The 27704-nt window shown below is 39.0% G+C and overlaps 3 protein-coding genes across 4 annotated transcripts in view; 1 reads left to right on the top strand and 2 right to left on the bottom strand.

The window, feature by feature from the left end:
• Positions 1-2143: 2143 nt before the first annotated feature.
• LOC311298227 (uncharacterized protein) lies at positions 2144-14014 on the bottom strand. The gene is made up of 7 exons (XM_084420984.1): positions 13864-14014; positions 13483-13543; positions 12723-12819; positions 8601-9737; positions 2913-2976; positions 2685-2806; positions 2144-2467 (listed from the first exon to the last, which is right to left on the bottom strand). The coding sequence occupies exons 2-7, from the start codon at positions 13525-13527 to the stop codon at positions 2439-2441; spliced, it is 1494 nt and encodes a 497-aa protein (XP_084277110.1). The 5' UTR covers positions 13528-13543; positions 13864-14014; the 3' UTR covers positions 2144-2438.
• A 222-nt stretch (positions 14015-14236) lies between these two features.
• Positions 14237-23044, top strand: wdr4 (WD repeat domain 4). Its single transcript, XM_084420987.1, has 11 exons — positions 14237-14382; positions 16893-16961; positions 17055-17201; positions 17963-18119; positions 18459-18571; positions 18656-18716; positions 18840-18941; positions 21688-21752; positions 21880-22066; positions 22149-22221; positions 22486-23044. Exons 1-11 carry the CDS (start codon positions 14300-14302, stop codon positions 22671-22673), a joined length of 1245 nt encoding a protein of 414 aa, XP_084277113.1. The 5' UTR covers positions 14237-14299; the 3' UTR covers positions 22674-23044.
• Positions 23040-27704, bottom strand: part of pde9aa (phosphodiesterase 9aa) — a 30036-nt gene continuing 25371 nt past the window's right edge. For both annotated transcript variants that reach the window (XM_084420986.1, XM_084420985.1), the window contains exons 13-19: positions 26848-27004; positions 26640-26753; positions 26452-26556; positions 23782-23910; positions 23580-23675; positions 23426-23481; positions 23040-23154 (exon numbers count right to left, since the gene is read on the bottom strand). In XM_084420986.1, the coding sequence (XP_084277112.1) occupies positions 23431-23481; positions 23580-23675; positions 23782-23910; positions 26452-26556; positions 26640-26753; positions 26848-27004 (652 nt within the window). In that variant the 3' untranslated portion in view covers positions 23040-23154; positions 23426-23430. The remainder of the gene's footprint in view (positions 23155-23425; positions 23482-23579; positions 23676-23781; positions 23911-26451; positions 26557-26639; positions 26754-26847; positions 27005-27704) is intronic.

Below are 27704 nucleotides of genomic sequence, written 5' to 3' on the forward strand. Positions count from 1 at the left end.
AATATTAAATTAACCCTCTGGGCTTCTTCGTAAAATAGTCACACTTAGCTTCCTCCCGCCCGAAAACGGGCGAAGCCTTAAAATTTTACTTTACTTTTTCCCAGGATTCAAATATATTTTTGTTCTATAATGTTTTCTGATTATTATTTAGAATTTTTATGATACTTTGCATTAATTATATAATTTTAATTATATAATTTTTATGAGCTATTTTTTCCATTAGAATTAATATATATATTTTTATTTTATTTATTTTATTTTATTTTTCAATAAATGCAACATTTCACATCAAAATAGAGTGCAGGCCTAAAAAAAAAAAAAATCAAGTGAGAAGAGCGCCGTCTAGTGGCTTCAAAATGTATTAATTTGTGTCATGTCCTATAACCGCCAATAGGCGGCCTATAGCTTTTTTTATTTTTTTATTTGATTTATTCCCATTCGGAAAGAATTTTTTTATTACTAAGCAACCACTGAATGGAACAACACAAATTATATATCATTTTAAAGCTTAGGATCTCAGCTTTTTAATGCATCCATTTATTAACTCCTAACGAGTGCTGAGTAATCCCTCTAAAACCGAGTGTACCGCCAGCAGGCGCCACCTAGCTGCGAAAATATTCATTACCATATTTTTCAAACATCTTGCCTTGATTAACACAAAGTTGATGTCATTTGAAAGCTTAGAGTCTGAACTTTACAGTGAATGAAAAATTCTTAAGTATTGCTGAGTTATTTGCTGATAAATAGAATTTTTTTTTTTTTTCATAATCTATAAAATAATGTACTGCAATGTGTCAAAAAGATTATACAGCTCATGAAACATTCTCAGATAATTGAAAATGGCACTTCATTTTTTACAGCATATTATTACAATTAAAATGAGCCCAAAATTAACATAATCTATTGCTTTTATGACAATATATTCTTCATGGAGAAAAAATTGCCCATGAGGGGGTGTCAAAGACTGTACAAAAAGGCTGTCTCTTTTCCAAATGCTGTAACTTTTGATTCCTTTATCCAAAATTATTATTTTATTTTTTTTTATCCAGATGCAGCTAACATGTAGGGGTACTTCACTAAAAAAGAATTTTCCTCCTACCTTATTTCCTTCCTGAGTTATTCCATGACAAATAAGAAAGATATGCAAAATCATAATAAAAATTATATATTTAAATTGTATTTTATCCGCTGTTTTTTGGCAGGACAATGTCCAAATGTAATGTAATTTATATTTTCAAAAAATTAAAAAAGTTCTTTCAAACGATACCTACCTTTTGACTCTCCTTGCTATAGTTTTGGAGTTATTATGATTACATAATTTTTATATAGTTTGGGGCAAAATTTGCTGTTTCAGTCTTACCAGTTCATTTCTCTCTGTGTGTGTGTGTGTGTGTGTGTTTGTGTGGGGTGTGTGGGGTGTGGGGTGTGGGGTGTGGGGGGGGGGGGGGGGGGGGGGTGTCTTATTTGCACTCTTGATGTTTTAGAGTTCATTGCTGAACACTTTTTTTTCAGCACAGTGGCTGATCTGTAGCTTGTACCACCAAAAGTTTCTCTGAGTTTTCCTATTTTTTCGTATTTCCCATTCATTTCCTATGTCGCCTGTTTTCGGAGTTCAAATGGTGTTATTTATGACTAAGACAGCTTTCAAATGGATATTGTTCTACATTTTAAGGCAGTAAGATAATGATCTTTACTGAGGACACAAAAGGCACCGAAACCCTGGAATGACCCAAATAGGTGCAGAATACCATCTTAAAATTGTTTGCTAAATATTGTCATACAGCATTTACAACGCAAACGAATAAACTTTATTCTTCACAAATTTAAAGAAAGTTCAAAGCTGATTTACATTTTAAGTGAAAGTCAAAATTGTCACGTTTTATAGTACAGCCATTGCATTCCTCCTTAAAATACACTGTTTTGGACCTTATAAATAACCCCCCACCCCCATAACTCATATCTATATTTTTTTTAAGATCCATTTGTATGGCATTTTCTCCACTTACCAATTTCCAGTAAATGTAACATAACTTATATTAATAATCCAAGATCTCTGATGAAATATATCATATTTCATACCTCTTCACACAATTTTACATTATTAACCATTTCTAAAAAATAAAACAAACAGACCAGACAGAACAAGTGTTGGCTCAGTTTATTCAGCTCTTTCCCCAGATACTTAAACTCACTGACAAACATTGCGAAAAGCGACTAGCATTTATTTTACAGCTGAGAAATGTTCTCTTCCACATGTGCGTTATAGTCCATGAAATAGGTAGTGTTTTCCATTTGACATGATAATTTTTGAAAAATAGCTATTTTGTCTCACAACATTAAAAATCTCACAAAATATTAGCTTTCACAGATGAAAGACAAGTTATTTAAAGACCTCTTTCACAAAATTGGACTGAGGGACAGGGGAGGAAAACAGAACTTTACTTGGACACGTCATCAAATTTAGGCTCTGTAAACACAAAAAGGGAAAATGTTAGATAAATGCACAGTAGAAAATTCAACTTTAGGACGAATGCAGTAACAATCAAACAAAACTAAATTTCAGACCTAAAACAAATGCCACAACTACAAACTGTCATGGAATAGCATTGTGTGAACAAATCTAAAGGAGTGTTGAAACTGACATCAATTCTTAAGCAATTAGCTTTAATGTTAGGTTAACACACCATGGAATTTGAATTCTGGGAAGGAAGTCAGATCACCACCACCGTACAACCGCTGCAGTTTGCCTATTTCATCAGCAAGAGCCTTCTGATACTCTGGACCGGCATCAACTAGACCAGTGGCACTGAGAAAACATGAAAATAATTATACACTTAATTATAATGCAAGATTAAACAATTATAAGAGCAGCAAAATCGAACGTGAGAGTATGATAGTAAAACACCATGTACCCGCTTTTTGATGAGTATGCACGAATTGAATCTAGGAAAAGTTTCTGAATGGGATCCAATCCAGCTGACAATCACAGGAAACACATCAATTAATAAATGCTTATATCATCTATAAATTACAAACAAGCATATAGATGCCAGAATCCTTGATATCTTGTACATTAAGGAAGAAATCAGTCTTCTTTAACCCTCATGCATGAGAAGAGTGCCTGGTGTGAAGGCTAGATCTAGTGAACTAAAGAAAACCGAGTAAAGGAGAAGGTCAGGCGGTGAGTAACTAGGACAGAGGTTGCATCTACTGAAATGAAAAGGAAGCATTTCATTTCAGAAGTGATGAGCCATTGTGTAATAACCATAAATAAATGCCCATCAAACATACTGATTATTAATTCAAGCAATTGTCGTACATTCTTAATTTTGCATCTGGTAATAAACTGTTGCTTCCATTCCACATACAGCAAACAGTGCAAACTCAAATCTCACTCAATGCACCATACACCACATTGGGAAAGTGGGTAAGGAACAGTGGGCATTTCATATTTAACGTTGACATTTAAACCACAGTACACAGGATAAGATAAGAGGATAATTAACCGATTACTGATATCATGCGACCCCCTGGGAAGAAAAGTGAGACAGTGACAAAGAAAGTGCGTTTGGGTAAGGAGAGGGCAACAGGAAAGAAAGATAAGGTCAAAGTACATTTACATGTTACCATACTCGTACTGTTAAGAAAAACCAAAGTAGTCAAAAGCACAGAAGTGCATCACATGTGGTGACATCAGTGCCGCTGTGGTAACTTTAACATTAACAAGAAAGAAAACATTTGTTTTGACAAAGTGACATTTTCCATTAACACTAAGAAAGCATGACAAATGTAGCTTCATCTTTACCGATGGGTGAGAGGTGGAGGGTGGGTACATAGATTGAAAAAAGGTAAATAATAGGGCTGTCAATTAAATCATCAATCAACATTTTTATTGAATTACATGATATGCTGATTAATGAACAATTTAATGACATCACTGTGTAAGATTTTAAGATTCATTAAATCATTAAATTAAACCTATATTCAGCAGTAGTCTATTTTGTCTGTTTGCCCGTTGTAGACTTAGGGGCCATTCACACAGGACCATATGTACTTTTTTTAAATTGTTGGTCAATATAAATGTGCTAAACAGATGTGTCTTGTGCCGTGTCTCACTTTTTTTTTGGCACCTTGCGCCACGAGCGTCTCAAGTTCCCTTTCGAAAGGGAACTTGCACTGCGTCGATGACGCTATGGGGAACGACCCTCCACGTGAACCGGCGTCCAATCACGGCAAAACGCGGCAGCGGGTAAGGCTGGGGCTGCTTTACACATGATATCTGTGTTTACACATGATACCGAGCCAACCTGCTGAAGGATTTGGACCAGGGTCAGGGTCTCTCCCCTGATGCAGTGGACGAGCTGCGCCGCAACACAGATCTGGCTCTTCGGGCCACCAAACAAACCGCTGCCTCGATTGAAAGGTCGTTTGGTGGCCACAGAGAGACATCTGTGGCTGAACCTAGCTGAAAAGTGTTTTCTCCTCGATGCGCCGGTTTCACCATCTAAACTTTTCAGTGCCTCCGTTGAGACAGTGGTGGAAAAGTTCAGAGAGGTAAAGGCGCGCTCGGCTGCATTTAAATCATGCATTCCGCTGTGATCCGAATCCACGCCCAGACAGCCAGGGGGTCCTGGCCCATCCCAGTTCGAGGATCGGAGACAGGGCCAGAGGTTCAGCGTCGCCTCTCGATTCGAGGAAGAAGAAGGATCTGAGGGAGGTGATCCAGCACAGGCGCTCTCAGCATCAGTGAAGGATCCCCTTCCACTGAGGGTGAATAACAACCACCCTCTCCTCTCTTCTCTCCCCCACTTCTTCACCCCTGGCGCTTCTTACATCAGGCCTGAGGCTGGACCTATGATGATTTTTTCCTTCAATACGGAACCCTTCTGAAGGTCTGGCGTCGGGCTTGGTAGTGAGTGCGGCCTTTCTAGCTTTTGGCTGGTAGGCCTTTCTGAGAACAATGTTTAGGCCACCGCTCTACGAGCAGCGGGATGATCTTGGTAGGTCTAATTAAAAAGATTGTTAAACAATAGACCTCGGATCCCTGTTTAGAAAGTATTAAGGGGTGTGTTTGATAGGAAGTTACGAATAGGATTACGAAATAGGACCCTGAAGTTCCTAGTTTATAGGTAGGCTTGCATACCTTTTCATAGGCCTCCTCTTGTGTTAGAGTCATCAGGTTTATGTAGTAGGTAGTGCCAATCTGTGGTCACCCAGTAGTGTACAGGCTGGCTTTATCTCATAGATAATTCTCTAGTGAGGCCACTGTGCACATGAGCTTCAAACAGATCAATTCAGTTTAGTGTGAGATGGCTTCCTCCCATTTGGGGGTTATTCTTCTGAGGCCACCGCTCTGTAAAATTGTATTTATATAGCAGGTCTCCTCTCACTTTAGAGAGTTGTTTTAATGAGACTATAGTTTTGAACTTCAGACATACGATATTCAGGTGTGTGCTTCAATATCTGGCTTAGGCATGTGTACTAGGAGTGTTTGGAGGCGATCTGCTAGAAGCAGCCTTGCCCCGAGCCCCTCAGTATCTGAGTGTAGGCTCTTTAGAGCTAGAGCCCTTCAGTTCATCATCTGTAAGGTCTAGTTTCCCTGGTACTGGCCTCCTCTTACTACTAGAGTCGTCTAGCCTAGGCCCGACTTTGCATTTGACGATAAGTGCTAGTGGATGTTAAGGGAAAGAATAAATAGCAGCATAGGTAGCAGGCTATCTTCTGGCTGTTGTCAGGCCTTTCTCTCTCTGAAAGGAGAGAGTAGGCAGCAGTGTGCTGAGGCCTCCACTCTTCAGAGCTGAATTAGTAGCTAGAACCATCCAGCTAGGCCTTAAGTTGGTTTCTCTCTAGGCTCCTTGAATTCAATTTCAAGTCTCAAGGTTAAATGTCGTTGGCCTCCTGAGACCTCCATTTCCCTTGGGCTTAGCCGAGAAACAATGAAACTGTCTTGGTATCACAAGATAAATAGACCCAGAGAAAAAAAAAAAATCAAGGTTATGCTGGTAGTACTCCCCTTGTTAGGGTCATGATTAGATTGTTTTTGCTACCCACAGCTTTAGTTCATTCACCCTGCACCACTGGGGCTGGGGCTGAGCCTAAGCACTGCCATGGGCTGACGCTCTTGACAATTGAAGCTGCAGGCCTTTCTATAGGCCTCCTTGATAGTCAGGTAGAGTAAGATTGTACTCCCCTTGTTTAAAGGGTCGATAGCACTTCTCCTGAGTACACTGCCTGTTGGCAATGCAAACTAGGAAAACCAGGCCCACAGAATTTCTGTGAGAAACACTAAACTAACACTAAGACTAGTCAGAAGGTCGAAGGACTCTCACGAGGCCTCCCTGTTAGATAAGCACTAGAGCTGGAGGCCCTCCCCTTATTAAGAGTTCCTTGTTTAGAGTGCCCAGCCTCCACAATACTCCAAACACTGTGTAGATCCAGGATTGAGTAGAGTTACTCCCCTCATTTGCAAGGGTTATAAAAGCGCCATGCTGAGTTCTACTCCTCAGGATGCCTGCCTCTATGGTTTTGTTTGTGTGTGACTACTGCCACTATATGCAGTTCTTCCTATCGGATGCCTCCACAGGTAGAGCAGATAATGTGAGAGACTCTGTTTAGGAAACAGACAGGTTGTTGGCAAGACTAGGTCAGTAAATTAGACCAGATCAGCATCACTGGTGGCTTATGGGGTTGACTTTAGTCCCCCTCAGAAAGTGACTGGACGAGACTCCTTTTGGACTGCCTGGCCATATTCCCTTAAAGGAACCCCTTCCATGGAAGCTGTTGGTTCCAAGCTTTTGAGTGGCCTTGGTAGGCCTTCATTGTTTCTGAGGCCTCTTTGAGGCATATTGCTTGGGCAGTGGTCGTAGAGAATAATGTCACTAACAGCCTGTATGTGACCCGAAGGGGGAGTGTTTTTTGGCATTTCAGTGAAACTGCCATTTCTGACGTTTCTGTCACAGCCATAATTGGCATGCATTCCCCTCAGCATGGTGGGTTTGTATATCGTTCCCCATAGCGTCATCGATGCAGTGCGAGTTCCCATTCGAAAGGGAACGTCTCAGGCTACGATTATAACCTATGTTCCCTGAGAACAGGGAACGAGACACTGCTTCTTTTTGCCATGCCTCTGGGATGCCTGCTGAACAGTCCCTTCAGACGATAAGTGGATGACATGTTCTCTAGGCGCCCCTTTTATACTTCCGGGTCACACTAGTAGTGACGTCATAGGCTGTCGCCAGTCAATAACGACTGCTGTGATTGGATAAGCTTTCAGACACCGGTTCACATGGAGGGTGTTCCCTATTGCGTCATCGACGCAGTATCTCGTTCCCTATTCTCAGGGAACATAGGTTACAGTCGTATCCTGAGATGTTTAAATTCATTATTCCACAAGTTTTTAAGAATTAAATGTACAAAAATTTGTTAAATTGATGGCCAAAAAAATTATTAGAACTTCAACTTGATTAAATGTGATGTCACATGTTTTTTTTATCAAATAACTGTACAAAATTTGTTAAATTGACAGCCCTAGTAAATACAGTTACATTTGAGGAGCACTGGGTCAAAAACACAAGGACTTAAAATGCAAGGACTAAATGACGACAAAAGATATCAACGAGAGAAGCAATGGAAGAAAGGAGCAGGATACAAGAGGTCAAAACATTTAACAATGAATAAGTGAATAAACAGAAATGAAAGAAAAGAAAGAGACCAAAACAGATGAGTGTAGAAGAGTTGCAAAAATAAAGAACATGCACTGCATAACATGGAGAGTCAAAACGTTAAAAACAAACATATATAATGAATACATGCGTAAAGACGGATGACGGATGGGAAGACTGGCTATGTTCATGAACTGAAAACCAGGCATAGACTTAAAATACACCATCAAAAGTCTTCAAGACAAATGGTGTGCTGTCTCTGCCCCAGCTTAGAAAATGAATATAGCCCTGAATGAGTAACTTGAGTCATGGTTTCTGCTGTGATGTTGCTGCCATTAGGGGTGTAACGGTTTCTAAAGGTACAGATTGTATCAGGGTTCTGGTGTCACAGTTTTACAGTTCAGTACAGTAAATAAGAATGTCAATGTCGATGTCAATGTCAATGACACTTGTATTAGTGTCACATGAAGTACTACACCATGTACCACACCACAAAGGTTTAATTATCCAGTACTTGATCTAATTATTTAAATCAATGACTTGCTTACCCTATAGGATTTTGTTTATGTAAGGTAAATCACAATTACAATTCACATATTGTTTATATTCTCAGAGGTGTTCTTAGGTGTGAGTAATGTATACAAAAATATTCTAAATGTATAATGAACTGTAGGTGTTTTATGAACCGTTTCACCCCTAAAAGCTTTTTGCATGTATGCTATGCACTAACACATATACAATGACACATTGTAATGTATTTGTAACTGTAATAAAAAGGTAAAAAAAATAAAATAAATTGTGATTACATCTTTACCATTAACATTACAAATGTGTATGTGTAAAGCCCATAACCAAAACTGAGAAAAAAAAAAAACTGCTGTAAAAAAATAGCTGTATCCCAATATATGAAAGGGGGTTATAGGGGGATATGGTGTGTACCCTCAGGCGTCTCCACAACTTCTGCTGGAACTTCAGTAGCATCTGTGATCACAGGGGCAGAATCTACCAGCTCTTCAGCAGGAGCTGCCTCTGCAACCGGCTCAATAGGGGCTGCTTCTGCAACAACTTCACTGACAGCTTTAACAACTTCAGCTATTGCTTCTTGGGCAGGGGCTTCTTCTGTAGATGCGGCTTCAGAAGCTAATGCAGCAGGAGCTTCAGCTGCAGGAGCAGCGGCTTCAACTACAGGGGCAGCGGCTTCAACTTCAGGGGCAGCGGCTTCAACTACAGGAGCAGCGGCTTCAACTACAGGGGCAGCGGCTTCAACTTCAGGGGCAGCGGCTTCAACTTCAGGTGCAACCGTTTCAGCTGCAGGAGCAGCGGCTTCAGCTGCAGGGGCAGCAGCTTCAACTACAGGAGCTTCAGCTGCAGGGGCAGCGGCTTCAACTACAGGAGCTTCAGCTGCAGGGGCAGCGGCTTCAACAACAGGAGCTTCAGCTGCAGGGGCAGCGGCTTCAACAACAGGAGCTTCAGCTGCAGGGGCAGCGGCTTCAACAACAGGAGCTTCAGCTGCAGGGGCAGCGGCTTCAACAACAGGAGCTTCAGCTGCAGGGGCAGCGGCTTCAACTTCAGGTACAACCGTTTCAGCTGCAGTGGCTTCGACTACAGGAGCTTCAACTACAGGAGCTTCAGCTGCAGGAGCAGCGGCTTCAACTACAGGAGCTTCAACTACAGGAGCTTCAGTTGCAGGGGCAGCGGCTTCAACTTCAGGTACAATCGTTTCAGCTGCAGGAGCAGCGGCTTCAGCTAAAGGAGCAGCAGCTTCAACTACAGGAGTAGCAGCTTCAACTACAGGAGTAGCGGCTTCAACTACAGGTACAACCTTTTCAGCTGCAGGAGCAGCGGCTTCAACTACAGGAGCTTCAGCTGCAGGGGCAGCGGCTTCAGCTTGTGCTTCTGCTGCAGCAGGAGCTGCAGTGGCAGTTACAACTGGTTCAGGTGCAGCGGCAGCAGCAGATGCAGTTTCTGTAGAGGCAGCAGCAACTGAAGCTGCAACTTCCTTCTGGGGGAATTCCACAAATGATTTGTGCTGGACAAGTTTTTCTATATCGAAGTATGTTTTTGGTGCTGCTTTTTCTAGGATGGAGGGGGAAGGAGGGCAAACTTTAAATTTTATTCATCACATGCATTATCAGGCTGAATGGAGACCGCTAAATTCATTCAGCAAAATAACTCACCCAGTTTCTTCAACAATAAAGGCAGATGAGCATCCACTGAGGTGGTGGAGCTTTAAACACCTTATAACCTGACTGATGCAAGTCAAATCTGAACTACAGCTAATAAAAAGGGGCCCTTTGACAAAAAAAGGCACCTAAATATATTTCACATTCAGTAAAGCCTGTAAATAAATTTTTACTGACACCCTTTCAGGGTGCTTTCACACTAGCACTTTTGGTGCGCACCCGGGTTCGATAGACATCAGAGTTTGGTTTGGATTATGTGAACGTTGTTTTCCGAACCTGGATGCACACCCACGAACCGTACCCGAGTACACATAAAAAAGGTGGTCTGGGGTACATTCCATGTGAACCCCAGTATGGTTTGCTGCTGATATGAATGCAATCGTACTAAATTGCAGAAGTGAACCGCTGATTCGATAAAACTGTGTTTGTCTGCATTTCACCGTATGTCTAATTTCTCCTCACCTTCAGCAGAAATGGACTACCACATTCTTTAGAACACTTGCAGTACATTCACGGCAGACAGACGCAAGTGCTGTTAAGTGCTGATATTTTGAAAACAAAGCCAAAGGTTCAGAAACCAAACTATAAAAGTGAGGCGAGCAGCGCTATGCATTTTGCTGCCTTCTGTCGTCGTTACCAAGCAATACGTGTAAACACCAGCTGCATTGATGAAGCAATCGCACAGCGGTTCGGACCCAAATAATACAATGTGAACATAATCCAGTGAGGGCAGGAGCAATCGAACTGAGATTCAGACCAGACAATCGAACCAAGTGTGAAAGCACCCTAAAACGAGGCAATATCTTTATAATAATAATTTCAATGGAAAATTTCACATTACACACAAGTTAAAGTGTAGTAGATTCAATAATTATTACATAATTACTGAAGCTAAAAGGCTCTATTCATAATGTTCTCATGTAACAGTTATTTAAAGTATCACCAGTAAACCAGAATCAGATGACAACTGTTAATAAAACAATATATGGGAATTTGTGGTTAAACATGATCAAATTGTAGTAACAGCACATAATAATCATTATTATTAAATATTGATAATAATGCTTTTTTACATTTTAAAAATATGCTTTTTTATATTTGTGCAATGTTCATTACAAAACATGTTTTGTTCAGTTTTTTTCCAACAAGAAGTCACTTGTTGGATTTTTGGCTTCACCAGATTCTCTTGAAGGAACAGAGGGAGTGGCTTCATGAAGGCTTTCATGCAGTGCATTCTTTACCTCTAAATGTCAAGGTCACATATATAGGAAGTGAGGACGTCCACATATAGCACTAAGCATGTAAATATATGGCAGTGCAACACACAACAAGCTCTTTCTTAAGCCCAATGCCACTTCTAATGTCAGAGGAACATAGAGCACAGAAACATTTATGGATCATAGTTCATAGGTTATCTTCAAGAACGCCATGTGACCAGTTTTACTTGTTTCAAAAATGCCCACAGAGAAAACAAAGCAAGAGAAAAACCAGGAGTTTCCTTTAAATTATAATCAACATCCCAGCCTTGCAAAGTCATATTTGTGTGTTTTTTTTTTTTTTTTTTTTATATTGGTACGTTTATTAACAATATAGATGTGAGTCTGTTTGTTTTCAGGTAAAATAAAACTTATTTCTTACCTAAAATTGCATTTAAGTTAAATGGCAAAACTCACACATTCAACAAATGGACTAAAGTCGCATAAAACATTCCTCAGCAGACCTATTTGTCAATGCCTATAAAATTAATTTCCATTTCAAAACCACTGTCAAATAAAAATTTGTTTTCTGGTGTCAGTTCAAGCCTCAATAAATCCAATTATTTATGTACTGCACATAAATGCTGCTGCTCGCACAAAAAATACAGTAGTCAACATTTGAAGTGGATCAAAAAAGTGCATCAAAGTTCATGTATAACTTTGATGAAAGGTTTTGATCTACTTCAAATGTTGACTACTGTATGATGCTGGTACTACATTTTGATCTGTGATTGATATTATTTCGTTAAAAGTTTCAAACATCATAAATGTTGATGTTGCTGCTCCTGTAAACTGTAAAACAAATACATCTGTTTCTGAAACATAGTCATTAACTGGTTCCCACTTATCCTCCTTGGATACACTTCAAATTGGATATACAGCGATAGTTTATTTAAAAAAAATTAAAAAATAAAGTTAAGAAACACTTATCCAGTTATATCTGGAAAAAGTCTATATCTTTTAATTGGTCACATATTATTTAGAATTAGGGCTAAATAAACTACTGTATTCTGTTCAAACATCTTAATATTACTACATGTCTGTCTGAACTATCCCATATGGATGGGCCAGTCACTGCATTCTGCGGTCACACATTTTTGTATAGTGACCGCTAAACTGTATAAATGACTGTTCTTTGCAGTCTTTTTCTTCTCCTATAACAAAAACTATTTCAAATTAAAATTTCATTTTTCGTTTATGCATTTAATTCATCATTGCATTGAGGCCTGATCACCCTGTATGTGAATTTTAAACTGGTATAAGACTGGGAATTATGCAGAACAGAAAAATAAAAGTATTATAATAAAGTCAGATTGTTTAAATTAGAAAATAGGTTAAAAAAATAATAATGACAAATGACAATAATATTATGTCAATGACAGAGTATGAACACTTTTGGCCACGACTTTAATATGCATATGTTTTTATGCATTTGCATGGTATTACTACATGACAGTTAGAGAGAGGAACAAAACACACAGAAACAACAGCTGAGGTCAGAGGACACATTCCCTGAACCATTTGAACCTCAAATTCTCCCATGTATGGCATCGGGATCTGAAATACAGAGCGCTCCTCCCCCAAATGAATGACATGTTAAAACTGAGATAATAAAGATTTACCTTTTTTGTGCTTTTTGGACTTGCTGTCCCCAGATTTTGAGCAGAAAGCTACAGCAGGAGCTCTTCCGATGGAACTCAAGCCCTCCGCCTGCAGACACTAACAACAAGAGACACACAAACACAACATAGATTTCAAAACACACAGATAATGCCTATGAATAATCACAACCACCATTATGTAGTTATACTTATACAGCCGTACGTCGTTTTCACAAATCTACTAATCTTTGCTGTGGTGTCAAAACACATGTGCCAGCAAAAAGTACATAGTGTTCTCTCACTGGAAGTCTGTGAAGTTGACTAACACTCTTCAGTTTTTGCAGTGGACATTCAAACAAGTAAATGTTGGCAATTTTAGGTACATTTTCTAAAAACGAAAATATAGAAAAAGAATCGTAAAATAAAATAATAAAAATAATCATCAATTTTTTGAAACCCCTACATTTCACACTGTTACAGCTGCAGGGTTCTGTTGCATGATATCTGATTAACACTGTGTAAATGCACTTTTTACTACTAGGAATATTTTCATGTAAATATCGTCGTGCATGTAAATACAGGACAATAGAATGTATTCATGCGTCGAGTCTGAGTGGATTAAATGCTTCAGTGAGCGACAGCCTACATTAGAGCTTGTGTTCACAAACGGACTACACACATTTCTCACAATTTCACATGTTTAAAAAAATACGAGTTATAATATGTGCAAATGCACTATAACATACATGCGTGCATATTTATTTAAAAAATAGCATTTTACCCTGAGAGATCCGAGTCGTCCTGCCCTAAGCAAAGAGGCTGCCATCTTTACTGTGGAAACCCTATGGAGAAAAACAGCTGCATGATAAATGGTGACAACGTGTGATTTTAAATATTTAACATCGACAATTTAAAGTTCGTGCATCTGCTGTTAAGAACAATGAAACTGTTATTTTTGAAACTGTTACTAGAAATCAGAAATGTTATTTATACAGCAGACAGCATATAGAAAATGCAATAGCTATCACATTCACATTGATCAATGTTTGCTATGCACGTCATAAACAATATACAACAACCAAAAGATATTCATGAGAATGACCTAGATGAGATGTTTTGTGTATTTTGTGCAGTTCAGTGTCACTGGATCCTATTCAGTTACCTGAATGTGACAAAATCAAAGCACCGGGTTAAGGAATCTCCACAAACGACTGCAACTCAACTCAAAAAAGATCCCAGTAAAGGAAAAAGAGTTAAGTACAACAAGTATGCTGGATGTACTGCTAAAGCACACTAAAGTACCGCCCTTGCATAATGCATAACGAACACACCCCCTCTTAAACATCACCAGTACATTATTGTAATCATGTCCAGTGCAAAAGAGGTGCTGTTTTTTTAATGAAACGATGTCAAATTTGAAGCAAAATAGAATACCAATAACCAATACCATTTTTTTTAATAACACAGAAGTATTGTTCGTAGTGAAAGTGTATTATTTGGTACACTCTTAATGGCGGTCTCGTCATGCCACATTCCTGCTCGTTTATGTTAATGACGTATTAAACGCGCGACTGTCATTTCGCACGTGAGCAACAATCATGGCAGTAGTGTGTTCAAAGGGAGACTGGTTTGTTTCAAGCTGTTCTACTACTTTAGTTGCCATACACCTTAAACAGTCTAGGTGAGTAGCTGTATTTTAGACTGTCAGCTGTCTACATATTTCTAGCTCTTTATTTCAGATATGGTGAAAACTGGAGTGTCAGACTCAGCAGGATTTCTGCACTGTGATAGAACAACCATCACTAAACGATTCAATTACATGATCAACATAATTTTCATTGACTGTTACTCGAGGTTTTGCATATATCTGTACCGTGCTGCAAAGTTTTCCCAAGATGTCTCTTATTCGATTTTGCATCATCATATTGCACTATTTTCATGGTTTATAATCATGTATGTATGTGAATGTGTGTGTGTGTGTGTGTGTGTGTGTGTGTGTGTGTATATATGTATATGTATATATGTATATGTATATGTATATATGTATATGTATATGTATATGTGTATATGTATGTGTATATATATATATGTGTATATATATATGTATATATGTATATATGTGTATATATATATGTGTATATATATATATATATAAACATGAACATACTGTTATCTTAATATTTAGTTCAAATCTAATTCAATCTTTTTTATATTTAATAGTTGCTGCTTGCTTTATTGTTGTGCATTCATTTGCTTAATACACTTTGACTTTAAATGTATGTTTCAATATGTAGCCTAATGTTGTAGTCCAACATACAGTGAGGAAAAAAAGTATTTGAACACCCTGCTATTTTGCAACTTCTCCCACTTAGAAATCATGGAGGGGTCTGAAATTGTCATCGTAGGTGCATGTCCACTGTGAGAGACATAATCAAAAAAAAAAAAAATTCCAGAAATCACAATGTATGATTTAACTATTTATTTGTATGATACAGCTGCAAATAAGTATTTGAACACCTGAGAAAATCAATGTTAATATTTGGTACAGTTTGCAATTACAGAGGTCAAACGTTTCCTGTAGTTTTTCACCAGGTTTGCACACACTGCAGGAGGGATTTTGGCCCACTCCTCCACACAGATCTTCTCTAGATCAGTCAGGTTTCTGGGCTGTCGCTGAGAAACACGGAGTTTGAGCTCCCTCCAAAGATTCTCTATTGGGTTTAGGTCTGGAGACTGGCTAGGCCACGCCAGAACCTTGATATGCTTCTTACAGAGCCACTCCTTGGTTATCCTGGCTGTGTGCTTCGGGTCATTGTCATGTTGGAAGACCCAGCCTCGACCCATCTTCAATGCTCTAACTGAGGGAAGGAGGTTGTTCCCCAAAATCTCGCAATACATGGCCCCGGTCATCCTCTCCTTAATACAGTGCAGTCGCCCTGTCCCATGTGCAGAAACCCCCCCCCAAAGCATGATGCTACCACCCCCATGCTTCACAGTAGGGATGGTGTTCTTGGGATGGTACTCATCATTCTTCCTCCAAACACGTTTAGTGGAATTATGACCAAAAAGTTCTATTTTGGTCTCATCTGACCACATGACTTTCTCCCATGACTCCTCTGGATCATCCAAATGGTCATTGGCAAACTTAAGACAGGCCTTGACGTGCTGGTTTAAGCAGGGGAACCTTCCGTGCCATGCATGATTTCAAACCATGACGTCTTAGTGTATTACCAACAGTAACCTTGGAAACGGTGGTCCCAGCTCTTTTCAGGTCATTGACCAGCTCCTCCCGTGTAGTTCTGGGCTGATTTCTCACCTTTCTTAGGATCATCGAGACCCCACGAGGTGAGATCCTACATGGAGCCCCAGTCCGAGGGAGATTGACAGTCATGTTTAGCTTCTTCCATTTTCTAATGATTGCTCCAACAGTGGACCTTTTTTCACCAAGCTGCTTGGCAATTTCCTCGTAGCCCTTTCCAGCCTTGTGGAGGTGTACAATTTTGTCTCTAGTGTCTTTGGACAGCTCTTTGGTCTTGGCCATGTTAGTAGTTGGATTCTTACTGATTGTATGGGGTGGACAGGTGTCTTTATGCAGCTAACGACCTCAAACAGGTGCATCTAATTTAGGATAATAAATGGAGTGGAGGTGGACATTTTAAAGGCAGACTAACAGGTCTTTGAGGGTCAGAATTCTAGCTGATAGACAGGTGTTCAAATACTTATTTGCAGCTGTATCATACAAATAAATAGTTAAAAAATCATATATTGTGATTTCTGGATTTTTTTTTTTTAGATTATGTCTCTCACAGTGGACATGCACCTACAATGACAATTTCAGACCCCTCCATGATTTCCAAGTGCAGGGTGTTCAAATACTTATTTTCCTCACTGTATATAGACTAGAAGATATAGAACACCTGTCACAATACATTTAGAAATAATGCATTTTCAAAATCCATACATATCAGAAAATGAATCAAGTGATCATAGTCATTATACCAGCATGGTTATGTGCTATTAAATATCAAACAATATATATTACTCATTTAAGAGGTCTTCATCATTGATATTTTATTATCTCTCTATATTGTGTATTTGCTCCTTGTTTTTGTTTTAGTTTTTTGTACTCGTGCAAAAAAAAAAAAAAAGAAGAAAAGTAATGTTAGTTTACTTTTGACATTTTTCTGATAGAGAGCCGTTCGTGTTTGACTGTGCCAAAGCCGAGAAGAAACCAAAGGAAGCTGATGGTGGTGATAAAAGGTAAATGTAATACTTCTGATATGTGAGTTTGTTATTGTACTTCATAATCTGCTGATGCAAAAATATCCTGAAATGTATATTTGTGTGTTGCAGTGCTGGAGATGGACCAGAGGAGAAGGACAGTGACAGGATTCTTGCGTTTGCTGCCTCAGCCTCTGGGAAGCATGTAGCGCTCACAGATGACCACAAGCGTCTTGTTCTCTTCTGTACCGAGCCATCGTGGCAGTGCATTAGTACACGGTAACACACACTCATTCCTGAGGTTTGTAAAGAAAGTTTACCTAAAAAAATAAAAAGTACTCACCATCACACACGGACTGTCCAAGATCTCTTTAATCAAGGGAAAATTATAGTTAAACAACAAACAAAAAACAACAACTTGGAACTGATTTGGAACAACATGAGGTTGAGTGAATGATGACAGAGTTTTTCTTTTTGGGTGAATGGTTCTTTTAAAGTGCCTCTATTTTGCTTTTTCATAAATTACCTTTCATGTTAGTGTGTAATATAGCTGTTAATTCCTGACAGCATTCAAAAGACAGCTGAAAACCCATCTCTTCCGTGAGCACTTAACCTAAAAAAAAAATATCCATTTTGCATGCACTTCCAAAGCATGAGGACTTGGACTTGAATTGATACTGACACCGTTGTTACGATTCGTATCACTGTGTTTACAAGTGCTGAGGAAGATCCAGAGCTGAAATTCATAGGAGTTTTGTTTCCAAACAGTCGACCAATCACACAGGTGGACCATCTGACCAATCAGAGCAGAGTAGGCTCTCAGAAAGAAGTGGTTGGATACTTTATTGAACCATTTCAGAAAGTGTGAGGAAAAAAGGTGATGCTGCAATGTATATTATGAGAAAAAAAACCTTTGATGCATGTAAACCTATTGAAGGAGCCTTCCAAAACAATATTAGGAACCTAGTAGCATTATAGGGGCACATTAATGGTAATTTCTCTGTAAGGCTCTATGTAATTGTGTGGTTGTTTTGTTGTAGGTGGGTTGTGCGGCGATGCACGTCTCTTGTATTTACTCAGGCTGAGGATGAAGTCTTTGTGGCTGATAAGTCTGGGGATGTATATTCATTCTCTGTTCTGGAGCCGCAGAAACCAGGAGAGCTGAAGCTGGGACATCTCTCCATGTTACTGGATGTGGTATGTTGAACACAAACAGTAGGTTTAAGGACAGTTCAGTTAGAGAAGGGAAGTGCCTGTTTTTCATTGTGGAACTTAGTGCAGCACCTGAACGAAAATATGTAAAATTCACTTTTATTTTCACATAATTTGTGATGTTATTTATCTAATTAACTAATATGGTTAACAGCTTTAAAACAATTTTTGTTTTTATATTATAATTTTTTTCATTTACCTCTAGAAAAAGGAGAAGTATTAAATGGCTGAAATATGCCAGTTTTTATTTAGGAGTGTTATTACAAAATCCCCCCCCAAAAAAATTGAGTTTAATATTTTATCCTTTTGCATTTTCCTCTACAGACTCTGTCTCCAGATGATAAATATATCATAACAGCAGACCGAGATGAGAAGATCAGAGTGAGCTTCCGGCGGTCACCCTACAACATTCAGGCTTTCTGTCTAGGGCACAGAGAGTAAGTGTGGACCGTGGGATGCAAGTGATATTACGCCTCATATGTTGTTCGCGCTTGTTCAAACATGTTCGATTTGTCATGCAGATTTGTCAGTGCATTGCTTGTGCCGGCAGGGCATCCTGACTGGCTTCTCTCTGGTTCAGGAGTAGGTGTTTTCCAGTTTACCTTTTCTTTACTGTTCTACTGTGATATTCTGTTGGGATAGTGATTGTAAGGGTGATAAAATAAGTGTCTTAATACTGTAGGGCTGACATGGTTGTGTTCACAGGATGGCACAGTGAAGGTTTGGCATTATGAGACTGGCCGGCGGTTACACAGCGTTGACCTGAGGCAACTTGGCCTAGACTCTGAAAACTCAGACACAGAAAAGGTGGAGTCTGTTTGTTTTCAATCAGCCATTCGTACAGACATCACACTCAAGCTACGCACAATGTGTACTACAATCCCATGGAAATAATCACGTTATATATTGACTTAGATATACGGTTTTCAATTGGAGGTATCAGGAACCCATGGGTCTAAGTCGAGAACTTTAGTTGGTTTTTAATTGTAAAAAAAAAAATCTTAAAGGTATAACGGAGGGTTTTCCCGCATTTTAGAAAAGAACCGCCCTCTCCACTTTTTGAAAAAATGCACATGCGCAACACTCTACCTGCTCCCGAGAGGGAACGCCTATTAAACGTGTGCACGAGCTAATCATAGCTTACATTAACTTTTACTAGCAGTGATTTTAAATGGATTTCTCCAAATAGCATGTCAAACTTTACCTGTCAAGTAGAAACTTTGCGACTGCGGCATCAGTGGGAAGCCCAACCTGTGTTTTGAGCGTACGCCATCGTGTGAATCGTGTGCACGAGCACGTACGACGGCCTTACGTAAACATATCACCAGAATGATTGACACTTAGGAGGACCAATAGTCTTGATTAGGGCTGTGTATTGGCAAGAATCTGGCGATACGATACGTATCACGATACATGGGTCACGATTCAATATATTGCAATATATTTCGATACTGTGCATAAGGCGATATATTGGGATTTTTTTAAAGTAGGACAATAATTTTAGAAAAAATAATATTTAAAAAAAGACATGATGTGCATAAAAGTCAAAGAAGTTTACTTTAGGTTAACAATTCAGTTCACAGAAAATCAGACTGCCAGTTTGGTATTGTGGTTCACAGGTTCTTAGTGAGCAAATTTTTATATTTCTCAAGTAGGCCATAATAAAAGAAAATACATAGCCCCTGTCACAATACAAAACAACAACGTGAACTGGACGAAAATGAATGAAATTGAACAAAATGAATGTGTCATATAGGCCTATTGAAATCAAGTTTTTATGTGATAAAAGATTTTAAAAGAACTGGACGCGCGAATGAGGCAAATTAACGTCTGCCGCGCTAAACGCCTCATTCGCGCCACAGGATCTCCAGACGCGCCTAAACGCGTCTTTGCATTAACTTAACATTGAAATCACTTGCGCCAGACACTCTATTCGCGTTTGGTGTGAACGCAGCTTCACGGTGCGCGTCCACTACAGCGGCAAAACTACGCTCGGTGCCGCTGGCAACGCTGTAGGTAACGTCTCCGCTTTGGGGTGTGTCTGTTACGAGTGTGTTTGTTTTTTTCAACACACGGACAGTATAATCATCATGCACGCGATTACATTTAGAAATAGACAACCTTGTTTCCAAATGCACCAAGCAAAGATCCTTTCAATTTTATAAACCCAGCCAATATAATAACAATTAACACATCCAAAATAAAATCTTTAACATATATAAACAACTGCAAAGCGTCTAATTTGTAAACAAAATGATTTACGCACTAAATCCATCATAAACTGCCGACCGCGTTTTTCGCTTGATATTTGCATAAAGTCGAGAACTGCCCAACCTTTTGACGCTCTCAGTCGCTCTCAACGCTTTCTCCGGTCCGCTGTCAATCCCAAAATGCACTGCTGAGCGTGAAGCTCGACTTCCATGGAATGAAATGAAAACGCTTGCTCCGCTCGCTCCGTGCCAGTGGACATGCACCGTTCGGCGAGCCTTTTAAACAACATAAACGTGAACCACCGTCTTACCATGAATATTTTTGGACGTAAAAAAAAAAAAAATCGATATTGCGTTTTTGAAAATCGATACAGTATTGCAAAATAAAATATCGCGATACTCATGTGTATCGATTTTTTCTTACACCCCTAGTCTTGATGATCCACCCGGAAAAAGAAAATCCTCCGCTATACCTTTAATTTACATAATTTTACAAAGCTGGGCTTTGTTTATTTTTAATATGCAAAATTCACAGTATTGTAATGGCAATATTAGAAACCAAGGTGGTGAATTCTCCAGGTAAAAGAAAAAACTGCAAGAATTATTTTAATATGGATTTTAATGAGTTTGTGACAGATCACAGAAATATGTTGGATAAAGTTTGAGGAAAAACATTTTTTTCATATTTTGATTCATGATGCAAGCTTTTATGAAAAATAATTTTAAACCGTGAAAATGCATAAAAAAATATTTTAATTAGTAATTGAATTAATATATTGCATCATATTCATTTATATTTGAAAATATGTAAATCAAATGATCATATTTTAACTACATGAAGACACATTAACAAGATAAAGTTTTATGTAATAATATTTGTTAATGATGTGATTGAATGTTTTTATTAATTACATCTACCTTTTTATTGCCATCCCTAAAACCCTTTGAATTAAAATCAAACATTAATGAATGAAATATGTATGGATTAAAACAATCTAACTGAATTAAAATGCTAAAAATGTAATGGGGGAAAAAAAGTGCTTTTAAAAACAGATTTTTGTTTTTATTGAAGAACATACAGTTCTTGAAAGTTTTGGAATCACAAAATTAACTGTGGTCGATTAATTGAATGTCTAATAATTTAGAACTAAATTATAATATAGGGTGCCTTTTGATTTTTGGGACAATTCGAGTTCAACAGGTTCTTGCCACTAGTCTTAAGTGTTTATTTCCATTCAAGTTCAGGTGTGTTTATTTTGTATTTGTCACTGATCTTTTAAAGAGAGCTAATGTCACTGTGACTATGTTAAACATATATATATATAATCTCTTTGTGTCTTTAGAGGTTTGCTGTCAGCAGGATCCTCAGCTCACCAGATGGGCGACACGTAGCTGTCCAGTGTGAGAGGTGCGTTTCATTTAATCAGATTTCTGCAGCGATCATCCTTCTAACTGGATTCTGGGAGAGTCTCAGTGACAACAATAGTATCACAAGTCAGAGGTTAATAAGGGCTTTATCATATCCCTCTGTGTAGATTGCCCTCAGTTCAGCTCTTCATGGTGGATTCTGAGACGGAGGGAAGCCTGAACCCTGCCGAGACTCTCGCTCTTCCTCTTGCCCCCTGGGACGTGACCTTTGATTCACAAAGCCAACTGTGGGTCTTGCTGGAGAGTGAAGACTTGAATGTGCTGCTGTATCGATACTCAGAGCAGAACTGGAAGGTCCATACATGCTCTTCTGTGACTGTCTTTCCATGTACTGAAGTGAACTCTTCTCTTACTAACCGCTTGTGCTTGTTTATAGCTGTGTGACTCAGAGACGCCTGAATTGAGGAAGGTCACTGAAGCTTTACAGACTCAGTGGAATGTCTTTCAAGGTGGGAATCAGTCTAAAAGTCGTTCTTGTATTTACTTCATAAAAATCTGTAAAGATTTCCCAGCAAAAGAAACCTGTATTACGACCTAAAGGTGGACATTATTACAAAAAAAGGCCTAAAAAGTATAAACTATCAATCAGACGGCAGAAGGCATGTAGTAGATTGTATACAACAGGGTTTTCAGCAAAGAGGCCTTCGAGATTCATTAGTCTACAGCAGGCTTCATAGGGTTAATGTATATTTTCCCTCGTCCTCTCTTCACAGGTTCTGTGGGACTGGAGAGTCCGTTTAAGCACCTGTATAAGGTGAACTTCGACAACATGGCGTCATATTTGCAAAAGAAGCAGGAAAGGCTGGAACAGGAGACTAAGAAGAGAGCAACAGCGAACGGCTCTAAACCCAATAAAAGAAGTAAAACAGAGAGTAACGCTGTGCCTCAAAACACCAGCTGAGAGAACGCCATGCTTTATGCGATATAAATAGTTAATTCACAATGACTATGATTTTTTTTATTATTCATTCGACATTCAGTAAAGCCTTTACTACCCGGTCTCTGTCTGAAGGGTAAGTTGCTGTGTTATGCTTTGGCCACTAGAGCGCACTATACTTTCAGTCACGCTCGTCACTTGGGACGTGGTACCATTTCATGGAGGACAGCAATGAACTGTTATAACACAATTCTGTTAAAAATGAGATTTTTGGCTTCAGTTTCTTTTTTTTCAAGTTAGACTTTTATTTTTTGAGTAAAAGTGACTAAAAATCTGTACATCCTGTATAATGTTTATACTTTTACAAAACCAAATAAAAACACAAATATTTCATAGCTGAGCTGTACACGATTCAATTCCCTGAAAGATGCTTTGGATTTTCTGAGCAGATGGCCAAGATTTCACAAATTTCCCACATTTTACTGCCTCCTGAGGAAGATTCCAGCTGAAACAAACAAAGACAAGGTAGGTTTTGCTGTAAAGATAACACCAATAATAACGGCAGCACCTTATTTTACAGCCCTGTTCATACTATATTATAGCAATTGCAATAACTGGGTAATGACTAGATTCTAACCCTGACCCTGAACCTAACTGTAGTTACCTTATATTACCAGTACTTTCCTGGGTAAGTACACGTACTGTAAAATAAAGTGTGTAACCATAATAACTATAATGATACGTTTAAGTAGCATATAGTACATTTTGACATTGACCTTCCTCATTTCTTTTTTCCTCCCATTGTTAAATTTTCACTTTTCTTTTTCTGCACCTATTGAAAAAAAAAAAAAAAGCGGATGAAAAGATGTGAATAGCTAATGCCAGTTTAAAACACACACGCGCACACACAATCATGTTCACTCTGCTGACCTCATTCATGGCATCATCGATCTGTTTAAGCTCCTCGTATCTGTCCCGGGACTCTCGTAAGGGCTGTACCATTACCTCCTCAATCTGAGGAAACAACTGGAACACGTAGAGGACAAACAATATCACAACTAAGTATCGGGATGTTTGATTATAGCCTGCAGGTTTCACAATGTACTTTTGGGTCCTAACCTAACCAATTCACCTTCATCACTGTCTCAAACATGGGGATCAGGACAAACTTGATGAAGCCGATCTGAGCAGTGGGCTTGGTCACTTTTTCTCTGTCCATGAAAGGAGCGACAGGTAAACCCTCTGCCTTCTCTCGATCACTCTGTTTGAGAGAGAACAACACAATTCTGATGAAGAAACAAATGGTCTAGATAGATCATTCAGAATGTTAGGGTTTGTATGATTTATGAACATGTTTTTGAAAGAAGTCACTTATGTTTACCAAAGCTTTTTTTTTTTTTATCAAAAAAATCCAGTGAAAATTACAATTTATATGAAACATTTCTATTTTAATATATTTTAAAATGTCATTTCTTCCTGTGATGGCAAAGCTGAATTTTCAGCATCATAGAGTCCGACATTCAGGGTTCTGGAAGTGAAAAACTACATTACCCTAGTCTAGCTATCACCAGACCACGCTCAATCTTTTAAGATTGAACATTAGTCTGGGGAGTCTCCTCTGTATTTTCTACTGCACAAGAGGCGTGCTCAACGGGCATAGTTCAAATGACTCTGTGCGCAATTGGATAGTCCTTCAACCAATCAGACCAATGATCCAGGTGACATACTTTGCAGCGAAAACTCCAGGCAGGAAACGTGTCAACAAACGTGTTGATTTGGAGCATTGATCAGTGGTTTGCAGAAGCAGCAATGGCAAAAAAAACTAAACATGAAAGTGAGTGGTATTTACACCCACTCAAGCAATTTGTTTGTTAAACTAAAGAAGCCACTGAGCATCGTCGAGAGGTTAAATGGATTAAACCTGCCAATAGCGCGCCGGGTGGATAAGCCAGTTTGTGATTGGTCCCCGCAGATTTGTAACAGAAGCAGGATAGAAGAATGTACATGTTTCCAACCTGAGCTGCAGGGCGAAATCAAATCGCCGGCAGATCGGGCTGGGTTTACCCATGATGCTGTAAAAAATTTTTTACACCAGACAGTCGAAAAAGCAACGCTCCAAGATAGCTCTTTAGTTCCACCCACTCCCATGAAGCACTGCGAATGATGTAATTGAGTTGATCTCCATATCCTTTCAAAATACTGAAATGAGTGCCTTCACATGCACGTTCTAAACCCGATTATGCTTAATAAGCCGCGATCATCTAAACTCGTTAACCCGTTTTCTTTTATCGGAGCGAGGTCATAAACGGCTTAAGCATAAACCGATCGTCACAGCTCGATTTCACCCAGCATGTAAACGCATTAATCTGCTTTCTGTCGGCTTACTGAAGTGTGCATGTGTTCTATGTGAAGGAAACATGTCCTTACTGTGGATTTAAGCACATACAGAGCTAGCATTTTGCAGTAAGGCGGGAGGAAATATATCACAAACTCATACTCTTTCTTATCTTGACCCAATTTTTTTAAAATAATTTAACGCTGTCTCTCGTCTTGTGATGCTTTGCAGACTCTGCTGTGCGTTCACGCGTTTTAAAGGAGGCGTGGTTTTGGAGACGCTTTGAAGGGAGGGTGGGATCTCATGCTTTCAAATCTATCTGGCTATTGCTAGCCTCTCCAAAAATTGCCTACACTACCTATAAGTACAAAGTCTTGTACCTTTGTCTTTTTGTCCAACTAAAAAAAAAAAAAAATCTCCTTGTAGCTGATTGCCTTGGTCTGTTTATTAAAGACTATTTTAAAATCTCTATAGGAAAAATGAATGAATTTTTTTTTCGGGACTCTTTTTTTAGAAAGAATTTCTAAAACATTTATATGAAACAAAAATCTTTAGGCCGGGTGTCCATCAAAGCGTTTTTTTCCTAAGGCCGGTGTATTTTTAAAAATAGTTTTCAATTGGAGCGCCGCATTTTAAAAACGGTAGCAACGTAACGAGTTGCTGAGCGTCTATGTCATGCTGAGCACTTAGCGTTTTTTTTCAGATGCCAAGAGTTGAAAAATGTTCAACTTTGTGTAAAACACAACCCTCTTCACTGTAACTTTTTAACCAGCCGTCCAATCACAGTGAGGAAGGGGCGTGACTAATACCACACCGACCAACCGCCAAATCCTGCTTGTACAACAACAGATGACAACAAGCAAACCAACAGAACAAAATCATTTAAAACGAGCCAGAGCAAATACTTTACATCTTATTGACAGTTTTATAAAACAATTGTGAAATCGGACACACTTGTTGTCTTTCAAACAATTGAATGCATCCTTGCTGAATAAAAGTATTTCTTGCAAAAAAAAAAAAAAAATCAAGTAATAACAAGGTCACACTTTAGGTCACACTTTATACTAGGTGACTTTTACTACTATTACGTAAAAAATGGATTGATAATGTATTTATTGTGTTAATATTGTATTGCAAAACACTTTTGCTGCTATTCAGTTGGGTTACGGGTAAAGTTAGGGACCGGTTTGGTGGTATGGGTTGGTTTAAGGGTGGGTTAACAGTGTAATTATAGATTACAGAAATGAATTACAACTGTAATTACATACAGGTGTTTTTAAATATAAGTACAATGTAAAAACATGTATGTACACAATAAGTGCTTTGTATCGAAGGATTAATTTAAATGTTAGTACATAGTAGTTAAAGACACTTAATATAAAGTGGGTCACACAACATACTGATTTAAAGTAAATGTTTTATTATTATTGATTTATTGTAGCTGTATTGTAATGCTAGCTTATCTACCTGCATGAAGTACTCCTCCAGCAAACAGTCCACCCATGGCTCAGCGACTTCCATTGGCCGGACCTCATTAGAGATATCACAGCACTTGATCAGCACCATCTTTAGCTGTCACAGAGAGATTAATAATCTCATCACAGCACTTTTAGTAGGTGAATACTGATACTGTAAAATGGGTGAAGAAAGCTCACACAAGTAACATGCTCCTCGTTAGTGTAGTCAAAGTGATCCACTTTCTGTTTGAAAGAGTCCAGAATCTCTCCATGTCGGGCCATGTCCGTGGCCAGTATCAGGGTGATGGTTCCCTGTCAGAGACGAAATAACACAAAGAGTCATTATACATTGCTCAAAGAGTAATGTATTAACGTGTGTGTGTGTGCTGAAAGCCCTGAGGCACACCTGACGAATCTGTTTGAAGGCTTCAGGATCAAAGTTGGCAAAGATGTTGCAGTCTGGCTGAGAGAATATTTGGAAGGCCACGGCGCAGTGATGGTTCTCCAGAGGAGAGATGTCATTGTACCTCACGGCCAGCTCTGTGCGCGCATTAATCTGATACCTGGAAAAGAGAGAGGATGGTGTGTACAGAGTCCAAAAACACTCGACAGGTGCCAAATGTGAACACAAATTATGCTTGCATTTGGTGTCGAAGTGGCAGCACATATGTGGAAAATGTGGAACACAATGACTTATATCTTAAAGGAACACACCGACTTTTTGGGACTTTAGCTAAGTAGCAGTGCTTCGCCTTCTGAGAATATAGTTCCCAGAATGTATACGGTTAGAAGATGGCTGTGTCTCATGTGACCTTGTTATCTGTACATGCTGTGACTATACAAATCACAACATGTAAATAGGAAAACGCTTGCGTTATTTTGTCACTTATTGGGAGCAGTGTGCTAGCTGGAGCCGTTTACCTCCAGTCTTTGTGCTAAGCTAGGCTAGCGGTGGGTGCGTCAGACAGTTTTACGGCACGCACGGCGATGAAAAGGATATGTATGGACTTATCTAACTCTGGGGGATACGGTGAATAAGCTAAAGTCCCAAAAAGTCGGCGTGTTCCTTTAAAGGGACAGTTCACCCTAAAAGAAACATGTTGCATATTCCATCACTCAGTCCGAAATCATGTACTGTCTGAGTAGGTACTATATTTGTCACATGACCGTCACATAACCGCCACACTACTGTCACATGACCTACCACATCAGTTGCGTCGCTTCACTGCCATTTATAAATGCCCTCTTGTGGCCTCATGGGAT

Source organism: Rutilus rutilus (genome assembly GCF_951802725.1).
Source record: "Rutilus rutilus genome assembly, chromosome: 10".
Lineage (NCBI taxonomy): Eukaryota > Metazoa > Chordata > Actinopteri > Cypriniformes > Leuciscidae > Rutilus > Rutilus rutilus.